Below are 11,389 nucleotides of genomic sequence, written 5' to 3'. Positions count from 1 at the left end.
GAAAACTTGAAAGAAATTTAAAAAAAAAAAAAAAAAAAAAAAAAAAAAGATTGATTAATCAATGCACATTCAAGAACATCACAAAAGCTAGCAAAAAAGTGAGGGATGATAGATGAATTAATCACATTTGGCATAATCACAATGTACTATACAACAATCCCGGAAACTAAGCCGAAACTGAACTTAAGAAAACATAAATCCAAATATCAGGGTGTTTTGCCAAAGGTTTGAACACAAACTCAATGCCAACAATTTAACTAATTGGAAAAATCGAACTGTAAACCCAATATTTGTTATTGATGCAATCTTAATATCCTCAAAATTCAGAAATACAAGAAGAAAACTTAGACCAACTATTAACCTGATGACAAGAATTGCACAAACAACTTCGCAAACATTTTATGTCATCTAAAAGCCACAGTTCAAACTATGAAATTGACTGGCTACACCAGAAGATATTACTAATTATTTCAGTATCTTTCTCAACATCACTTCAGATTATGGAAATCTAGAAGAGAGAATGAGATACACACGCTAAATGCCGGGCCCAAAAACAATTTATTAACTAATAGCCGAGGACCAGAAGGTACAAGAACAAGATAAAGCAAAAAGATAAATGAGAATCCACCAACTGAGAACTATCAAGGCTTCAATAGTGAATTTGAAATATTACAAATACATTTCAGGTACCAGTTCGACATCAAAGTCTTTGAAACAGAAGTTTCGACATTGAAATTCTTCACACCACAGCACTATAACACTTCTGACATTCTCCCAGAACACAAATTTCTTCATAAAGTGGGTTCATTTCTAGCAGAAATGAGACTATGAGAGCAACAATACAATCAGATGTCAGAAAAGTGGAAAACCTAAGCAAGGAATCATCCCTTGGCAACCATGTTTTCCCCAGCCTGGTTTTCCTGCTGCTGCTGCTGCTGATAGTTCAGTGGCCTCCTGAAGAGCATGATGTGAGGCTCTGGGCGGTGAATTGCGTAATGAACCCACCCTCGGCTCTGCTGAACCCCAATTGCACGCCATTCATTCTAACAGCCAACCAAATTACAATACTTAAAATCATCTATAAGGCAATCTTAAATGCACATTATATTTCCTTAAGTCTCTGATTTAAGAATACGTTAACATGAAAACTGTTTAAAAACCAGGATTTAGAACTTCCAGAAAGTTGAAAAAAAGTCTTGTACAACTTGAGAATTTTAAGAACTTGGTGAAAATGATAATTGTTTTCAATCATTAGTCTTTTATGCTCGTGGCCTCTATAAGTTTTCCAAGAAAACAGAAGAAAATTGTTGAAGCATGTTAATTTAATCATTTTAGTAACTTCTCAAGTATCATGACAATATGTTACTGATTAAATTCACTTAAACAGATCGTGAAAAATACAACGACTCCATTTATTTTTCTTATCTCTGATTTCACAGTCATAGACTCAAAGAAAAAATCTTTAAATCCATGAATCTTAAAAATCATTAAATTCAAATAACAAAATAAAAAACAAGGAAAACACAATTTGTTTCATACATTTCTTTTCCAAGTCACAATAAACAAAAATATTCGTTCAAATAATAATAAGTGGAATTTTATTTATTTATTTTAAAGAAAAGAGAACCCTATATATAGGGCTGTGGCTACACTTCACTCAGCATATACACGAAAACTAAATTTTCATATTGATATTTCATGTGCAGTAACAAAATAGATAAGTAGAAAAAGATGAAATGCCATTATAAATGGTTCATTTATACCAAAACACCCTTATTTTGCAAAACCATTAAATTAGCACAGATTATCATCATTGATCTCAAGATTCTCAACTAACTTTTATAACAACTGGCAAAGTTACATTATTATAGGATCATTAAATAATTCAACTCAAATTATGAAACTACAACTAAGCATGTTTGGCAAAGCTTTAAAAATGTAAAAAATCCCCCTCAAGAAAGTGAGTAAAGACACTTTTAGAAAAGTAAGTTCTAAATTCGTAGAAGCGTGGTCATGGACACACGACATAGACTCGCTAGCATGTGCTTTTTCAAAACAGTAGGACACAGAAACGTCCATTCAGATTCTTTGAAATTTTACATTTATATATTATACCTTTATTTAAACTTTTTAACATATGACATGACACAAGAAATATCAGATGCTTGTCTCGAGCACCATATATATTTAAAAAATATACAAAAGATCGGTTACGGCACGTGGGTAGTCGAAGACGTGCCTTGGAGTGTCCAGGAGTGCTGGTTTTCAACACGCACTCTAGTACGATTGGCCATACTACATATTTCAAATTAAAATTCCAAAACAATTTTAGAAAAACTAAAACCTGTTTGACAAAAGAAGTTACTTATAACTAACTATTAGCTTAGACAAACAATGCTGCATATGTCACTATTACTAATTATAAAATAATATCATTCAACTCAAATAGCACATATCTGATAAGTGTTACTGCACATTCATTTGCAATTTTTTCTATTTTTCCTTAACGGGGACATAATAGAATAAGTTATTAGCTACCTTACATGAATAACAGTTTTTCTAGAATTTCCTCTTTTATTTATATTGTAGATATTCGGTCATTTTATAATTTTTCCACAATGACTGATTCCAGTTAGTAATACTACTAATTTGTAATACAGAAGTGCAAAAGTTTCCTCCACAACTTACTTCAGAGAGAAGGCGATTCTTAGGAAGCAATTTGGCAACTTCTGGTGGAAGGTTCACATGCCTGAAAATTTCAAAACCCCAGGAAAATATTTGTACACGTTTATACATACATCCACACATATAAGAAGAAATTGAAGGTAAACTGAAGTACCTGTACTCGTAGGTATCATCAAAATACTTGTCCGAGTACTGGATCTGAGCCATTTTGAATTTACTTGAGAAATCTTACTTTTACAGGGAGAAATGCTGAGGGGTTAAATTCTTCGCTTATCAATCTGTCAAATTAAATGAATAATGAAAAGAAGTTAGCAAAGAAAAGAAATTCCTCGCTTTCAATGATCGATTCCCAAGTTGTGGGTGCGAAATATACCTCAGATAGAGAGACAAATTGAGGAGAGTGCCAACTGCCAAGTGCGCTTTCTAGGTTAATTGAAAATTTTCCAATAGATGGCGGCAATAATTTGACAATAAGAAGACTGGTGTCCGGTGATAAATCTTTAGAAATTAACAGATGAGGTTTTCAATTTTATATAAGAGCAAATAGATCTTCATCGTTCTACTTGTAGCTTTTATTAGCATCTGTTTGTGAATTTCGCTTTCGTTTTTTAAAGTATCGAATTTGAGCGTTCACAGGCTGATTGACTTTTAGCATTTATAAATGGATCGATTTTGAGTAATTTTAGTAGAGATACTTAAAATTATTTAACCTATGTTTGGGAATTTATTATCTATCGATTCTGAAAGTTTTTTTAATAAATAAAATTATATACACGTCCGTAGTAAAATTTTTAGTTTATAATTTTTTATATGAAATTTTTTTAACTCATAAGTAATATCTAATAAAATAAAATTTTTTTACACACAAGTTAATATTTAACTTAAAAAATTAAATGACGTTAAATATTTACCAAAAAATTTAAGGTTTACTTATGAGTAAAATTTATAATAAGTTGATTTTATACTTTTAAATAATTTTAAGTGAAATTTTTACTCATAAATAACTTTTCATATTTTATAAGTGATTTTTTTATCTTTTTTTTTTATTTATAAATAAAATTTTTATATAAGAGTGATCTTTTACTATCAGTAATTTTTTAATTATAATGTAATTTTTCTTATAAGAATACTAAGTTTTTTCAATTATAATGAAATTTTTTGCTTATAAATAATTTTTTAATTAATATATGTTTATTTACAAGTTAGTTTTGAAGAAAATATGTTGATTCAAAATAATTATTCTATAGATGGTAAAATTAGAAGAGAATATGAAAAATGGTCAAAACCCACCAATTTAGTGGGTTGAGAGAATTGTTCAAAATTACACTACACTGATTTTGGGTGATTTTTAAACCATTCAAAATCAGTGCCCAAAAAAATTAGTAAGCATCAATTTTTAAAACCATCATGACCGGTGCAGCCCAAAATTGATCAAAATAGGTGAAAAGGATTCCCAAGCAGGCCCTTAGAGCTTCGATTTTTCAGCTTGGTAGTATTTAGTCTCCAATGGATAGGCTAAAGTCAAATTTCACATCATAAAAATCAGTTTTCCTTATTTTAATTTGAGTTTGGGAGGGAGATAATTGAATTTGTATACTTTTCTTCTATCAAGTGGGAGTATTTATAGATTTCTTTAAGGCTTTGAGATATTCTAGAAAATGACAGGTGGTGACTGTTTAGTGGTAGGCTAATAACTGATTTTGTTATGTATTCACGTGTTACTTGATGGTTTAGAAGTCGTGCTTTTTATTTTTATTTTTTGTTATCTACTCATGTGTATTAAAGTAATGGTATGGTTTGCCTTGCCTCTTATGCGACCTACCTTTTACTTTAGTTGCCTTAGTGCTTTTATAATTCAATTGGGAGCTTGCAGGAAAGATTTCTTATTTTGACATCCACTAGAACAAATACTACTATACTGACATCACTATCTATAGTGCTCGATTGCAATTGAGAGATATGACGCCCGCTCTTATACCATTATTATGGATCACATACACACGATGGGTCTTTTTGGTGCTTTCGTGTAGCCCTTGCAAGCAGTAATTATTTTAGCTCGAATTTTTCAAATCCGATTTAGCACTACTGCAAATAGTCACCATTTTAGGGTTTACCGACTCGATAAAGAGGACGAATTAGTGAAGGAGATGAAGAATAGTGGAATTTATGTTACAGATTGATTGTATTTGAGTGATCTAGCATACGAATTCGGGATGAATAAACCTTAAATAAATTGCCTACCCTAAATCACTTTTTTATGGTTAGATTGAATTGAAAAAATAAAACAAAACACACGACCCAAAGAAAATGTCGATTTTGTCCTCGTACTTAAAATTCATTAGAATATGATTAAAACGTCCCCAAAAGAAGCTAATTTGTACATTAATCCAAAAAACTTGCACTTGATTGAAAAGCATCAAGTGCAAAGAAGGTCCTATAAATTATGAAGGTCTATTATATAAGTTATGAAGGTCCTATAAGTTATGCATATTAAGCTTTTGATAAAGGGCTGCAAAGAAGTGATATTGACCGAAATTTTGCAGGAAAAGGAGCATGATTTTTTTATTTTTTTCCATTGCTATCTACTTGTCTAGGCCCTTCTTTTATACAGTAGGAACGAAACAGATGAAACAAGAAGAGATCAAATATTAAGAGATCAGAAAAATACTAGAAATATTCATGCACTTTAGCAAAATGAATGATATAACCTCAAGATAAGAAGCACATCCGAGCAGGCAATATGCACGAGGCCCATAGAATATGTACCATTGTTTGTACTGTATATGAAGTACACTTTTGTGGATCAAATGATGGATATATGTGTTTCGGTAATCAGTACAAACAGATTTGATATTCTATCCACAATGTATAGAATAAAAACTTCTTATTGTTGATGTAATAAAAGAACTTTACGTACGATTTTCTACAACAATCATACATTCAGATGACCATACTTACAATTTTCTCTATCACATTAGTAGTGAAAAACATTTATCGTGCCCATTAGAGGCGAAAGATCAATTCTATTAGTACGAATGCACAATCTAAATACTAAGCTCCTATTCAAGCCCTATTTTGATGAAAAATGAGTTTTGCGATAGTGATTTTTTTGAAGAATTTATGGTTAAAAAGTATGAAATTTTTTAAATTTACGTGTAAAATTATTTTATTCGAAGAATGTATGGTTAAAAATGAATTTTTTTGGGAAAAATAAATTTTAAAAAAATAGAGCTCAAACATGAGTTAAGTTTTTAAAAGAAATCACGAAGTTTATAATGCCAACTAGGTTGATGTAAATGATCACGTGATATGCTCGAGGCTCGTAAACTTTTAAATGTACATATTATAAAGTAATAAAATAAATTTACGAAATTCATGCATATTAATCTATAATAACTAGAAGATAAATTTTGTTGTTATGAATCTTTTCCTATATATTACGAACTCCAGCAGCTCAGCAATTTCTCTACTATTGGCACCAAATTTAGATAGAAACTAGCTGTGTACAGCTGTCAAGTCAGTTGGTAGTTCAGCTATTTATACTTACCTGTGTACTGATAAACATTTTGATTCAATGAGAATACTTTCCATTTTTTTCCAGATTCTTCTTTTCTTCTATATGGTATCAGAGCATTTCTTTATGCTTCCTTCTTGCCGTTTCTGATTGATCAATGGCCTCAGAAATTCCAAATCAATCTGTTCGTACTTTTTCATCATCAGCCAGCAATTCCGCACCTGATGATGGCTTGAATCCATACTCTCTCCAAAGGAAGGTGAATGTTGATGCATCTGGCAGTAATAACTCAATGGCTCTCTATGTCAAGAATGAGCCTAAATGGGCGAATGCAGGGCAATCAATTAATAGATCTCAAAAGAGAGGAAGACCTGTGTGTACGTACTGTGGGTACACAGGCCATACCATTGACAAATGTTACAGACTACAAGGGTTTCCTCTTGGATATAAACCTAAGCAGAGAGTTGGAGGAATAAATAGCCAGACAGATCAACCACAAAGTGGGGTTAGAAACTTCATACGAACTTTGAATCCTACTCAATATCAATGCTTGATAAGTCTGCTGAACACTCATCTCACTTCTACAAAGATCAAAATACAACAGGAATCTGGTGTTGATCATATGACGGGTACATGTTTCTCTATTTCCTCAAATCAAGTGATCAGTTCACCAACAGTTTGGGTAATTGACTCCGGAGCTACAAGTCACGTTTGCTCAAACCAATATGCATTTAACAGTTTGAGACAAATTCAAAATGCATTTGTTACTTTACCTAATCGAGACAAAATTCCTATTCAATTTATTGGAAATGTAAAGATATCGCTTGAATTGATTCTTGAGGATGTATTGTTTGTGCCTGAGTTCGAATTCAACATATTGTCAGTGAGTTCTTTAACAAGAAAGTCCTCATTAAGTGTCAGCTTTCTTACTGATACATGTATTATTCAAGATCTACCAACATTGAAAATGATTGGCAAGGGAAAAAGGGCTGGAGATCTCTATATAATTGATGCAAGCTCTTTTAGTTCAAAGAATTCTTATAATTCAGCTGTCTTATTTGATTCAAGTCCTGTTATGAACTCTTGTAATTCATCAGTCAATAATGTAACTAGCCATGTTTGGCATCATAGACTTGGACATCTGTCCTTCAAGAAGTTGGATATGTTGAAAGATTTGTTAGGATTTGATAACAGAAAGAAAGAACCTTCTGTTCCTTACCTTGTGTGCCCTTTAGCCAAACAGAGAAGGCTTTCATTTGTCTCCAACAACCACTTATCTCCTGCTACTTTTGATCTGGTTCATTGCGATGTTTGGGGCCCTTACAATGTGGCCACACGTGCTGGCTACAAATATTTTCTAACACTAGTTGATGACTGCACCAGATTTACATGGGTCTATTTGATGAGGCAAAAATCTGATGCTGCAACCATTACTCCCAGGTTCTTTTCATTCATAGAAACACAGTTCAATAAAGTCATAAAATGTTTTAGATCTGATAATGCAAAAGAATTGAAGTTCACAGACTACTTCAACACTAAAGTGGTGATTCATCAATACTCTTGTGTGGAAAGACCAGATCAAAATTCGGTGGTTGAAAGAAAACGCCAACACCTCCTCAATGTTGCTCATGCATTATTTTTTCAATCCAGAATCCCCATTCAATTTTGGGGTGAATGTATTCTCACGGCTACTTTTCTCATAAATAGGACTCCATCACCCATCTTGCAAAACAAAACACCATTTGTTTCTTTGTACAACGGCCTGTGGATTATAGTCATCTTAGAACTTTTGGCAGCCTTTGCTTTGCTTCCACCATAACTTCCCATAGAACCAAATTTGATCCCAGAGCCAAGGCATGTGTGTTTGTTGGTTATCCTCCGAGAATTAAAGGGTACAAATTGTATGACATAGTCTCTAAATCATTCTTCATTTCTAGAGATGTTGTTTTCCATGAACACATCTTCCCATTCAAATCAATTTCAACCTCCAATGACATCATTGATCCCTTTCTTGATGTAGTGTTATGTTCGCGAAATTTTGTTTATTCCGATTTTAAATCCACCGCAAATGTACAGTTCGTTAACAAGTAGTAAAATGGACTATAAGTCCAAGTATCGATCCCACAAGATTTGAATTAGTCCGAATTAATCTAATATGACCTTAACCGAAACACAACAACCAAATGGCGATTTTGTACTTTAACTAACAAAATGTAATTGTTGATGCAATTATGGACTAAGGATTATACTAAGTTCAAAAAAAAATTGGATTCAATTTAACTAGAATTTTATAGAATTGATGGATGTGCTAACACACTAGGATCACGAATCCCCAAGCAATACCCATTCAATAGTCATTTATGCAAATTTGACACACAATTCCACAAAAGATGAATCGATATTCCTCTTTTAATTTAGCAATCTCTCTCAAGCAATGCCAAACCTATCCCAATATATGATTCGGCTATACTTCTATGATGAATACTAATATACCGACATGCATTATAATTCACGAATATCCAATGATTCACACAAGGCATAGAGGTATATTTCTATCCTCTATCGGACCCTATCACGATTTATATTATGTCAAACCTATTTTCCTTCTTTCGAATACATAAAACAGGTCACCACAATCATATAATCATGTGCACAATAATTATATGAAAATAAAAACGAAATAAATCAATCAATTCCGGAATTTGTGTTCACATACGTCAAAAATCCAAAACAACAATTAAACGTAATATTACAAGGTTCATCGATCACCTAGTAGTGATAAATCTAGCCTAACATACTAAAAAGAATAAAACTTAAAAGTATTTGAAGAAACGACATCGCCCGAATCAATATTCAATCCGATCTTCAATTGGTGCGATGTTGTTATCTTGTTCTCTCCGTTGTTTCTTCTTCAAAATCTCCTAAAAACATGTAAAAATGGCATCCCCTTCATTCTGGTCGAGTTTTTGTATTTATAGGACCCTAAAATTCTTATTTCCATAAGAATTTCGGATGAAAAAGGAAACTAAATTTTTTACAAATTTTTGTTCTATGCGACCGCATAGAGCAATTCTATGCGGTCGCATAGAAGAAATTTTTCAACCCTCTTTGGTTTCGGTATGGTACTATGTGACCGCATAGAAGATAATACTATGCGGTCGCATAGTACTATCAACTATGGTAGAATTGCGTTTTGGTCCTCCAACTTGCATCTTTCACTCCTTAGCATCTTCTCTTCATTCTTTTCATTTCATCACCCCACGATATTGTTAATTGGTAATTGGCCTAATCGATTTCTCAATTTGTTCATCGGATCAACTTTTGGATATTTGCACTTTTGGTCCCTAAACTTTCACTTTGTGTCACTTCAGTCCTTTTTCGCGTCTTTTCTCCTGAACTTCACCATGTTCATCGTTGTTTCCTACAATTCACAATTGTACATTATTAAGTCACAATTCAATCATTTTGCTCGTATTTAAGTTATGTTTGTGACCTAAATGAGTGTGCAAAAACACACTTATCAAACCCCTCAAACTTGAACTATTATTTGTCCTCAAACAAGATAGTGACTTAATTCTGAGCAAACATGGCTTAATACCCTGTTGTGGCTCAGGATTGGACTGAGTATTTAAAAATTTATCTGTGTAAACATGACATCAACCTTTACCTGTTTAATGCAAATTGACGTGCGTGTGTGAATTCATACCAACATATCAGGTTTATGATGAATCTGAGTCCCGACTCCAAGTGGTCAAATATATCCTTACTCGCTCGAGAGATACACAACCCCCCAAACTTATTCTTTTCACTCAATTATCCCAGGGTTGTGTTTTAAGATTATGAATTTATATAATTGTAGTTCTCACCCTCTCGTAGTTCAGATTTAGCATTGCTATCACAAGTCTACATTTCAACAAGTGAAGGCTCTCCCAAGTTTGATTGCTTCGACACTCAAGATTAAAATAGGTTACTTGCCTCGCCTCAAAGGTATAGTTTCCTCAACCAAATGTCTAAGGGCCTTTCTTCATGTTATTGTCTCTATTTTGCTTTTCTCACTTTCCAATTTTATTTATTTTAATATATCATCTTCTCGTTTGCTTTCTATATAACCCCTTTAGCGAGCTTTAGGCCGGTAACTCCCAAACCAGTTGATTGTAGGGCATTAGGTTTTAAACCCTTGCAGGCTTATTCATTCGAGTTATAAAGGTTCGATAAGATGACTTTTTATTAACTCCTTTCCCTCTTGCTTTCTATATGACCCATGTAACGAGTTTTGGACCGGTGACTCCCAAACCAGTTGGTTTTAGGGCACCAAATTTTGAAATATCCTTACAGGCTTACTTGCTCGAGTTATAAAGGCATGAAAAGAACTGTTTTATTCTCACATATAAAAATTGTGCCCTTTGTCATTTTTCTAGACATTTTGTTTCCAAAACCAACCCCTAATTTAAGATTTTCACCTACTCTTCATCCCACTGGTCTAGGCAATCAACACAAAAAATTTCATGCACGGAGCCCCCACTCATCTCAATACTTTCCTATAATAGCTCAACTATCACCAAACTATCTTTAGGTAGTTTATGGGTTAATTCAATATAGGGTTATCATTCTTTTCCTACTTTATGCTCAAAATCCATTTATTCACCTAACATGTCAAGCATGAATAGCGTGCATAGATAATGTCATGTGTTGCATCAACAAGTATCAGTTAGTCTAATTAACACAAGATCCAAAATTTTGCAGTTTAAACTAGTCCAATAATAACATCATAGCGAACGAGGTTATTAACCCCACACAAGCGTGCATGAAGAGAATTAAAACAAGCTGAATAGAATGCCACAATTTCTTTTTTTCAAGCAATGAAAAACAGATAATGATGAACACAAATAAAGATGTGAAATAAATTATGTCACCCTCCCCAAACTTATTTAATACATTGTCCTCAATGTAAAATTAGCAAAAGATTAACGACATAATTTTTAAGGACAAAATGAAGATGAAGAATCAAAATGGGATAAACAATACTCCCCTGATCAAAACGGTGGCTGGGGTTGGCAACGGTTCGGTTGTGGGTCGGTTCGGCCAAAACCATAACCGCACCATCAATTTTTTGACCATACCATAACCGCACCATAACCACGTAAATCGGTTTGGTTCCTATCTTGGTTCGGCATGGTTCAGTTCGGTTAA

General features: G+C 33.1%; 2 protein-coding genes across 2 annotated transcripts in view; both read right to left on the bottom strand.

Annotated features, from left to right (window-relative positions):
- Positions 1–3,147, bottom strand: part of LOC111374636 (cyclin-dependent kinases regulatory subunit 1-like) — a 10,585-nt gene extending 7,438 nt beyond the window's left edge. The window contains exon 1 of the mRNA XM_022997338.1: positions 3,059–3,147. The gene's annotated coding sequence lies outside the window, so the exon portion shown is untranslated. The remainder of the gene's footprint in view (positions 1–3,058) is intronic.
- On the bottom strand, positions 630–3,190 carry LOC111374637 (cyclin-dependent kinases regulatory subunit 1-like). Its single transcript, XM_022997339.1, has 4 exons — positions 3,059–3,190; positions 2,840–2,963; positions 2,689–2,749; positions 630–1,043 (listed from the first exon to the last, which is right to left on the bottom strand). The coding sequence occupies exons 2-4, from the start codon at positions 2,890–2,892 to the stop codon at positions 882–884; spliced, it is 276 nt and encodes a 91-aa protein (XP_022853107.1). The 5' UTR covers positions 2,893–2,963; positions 3,059–3,190; the 3' UTR covers positions 630–881.
- Positions 3,191–11,389: the final 8,199 nt, after the last annotated feature.

The sequence above is a fragment of the Olea europaea genome, unplaced genomic scaffold (genome assembly GCF_002742605.1).
Source record: "Olea europaea var. sylvestris unplaced genomic scaffold, O_europaea_v1 scaffold1269, whole genome shotgun sequence".
Lineage (NCBI taxonomy): Eukaryota > Viridiplantae > Streptophyta > Magnoliopsida > Lamiales > Oleaceae > Olea > Olea europaea.
The sequence above is the reverse complement of the archived record's forward strand: the minus strand, read 5'-3'. Positions and strand labels throughout refer to the sequence as shown.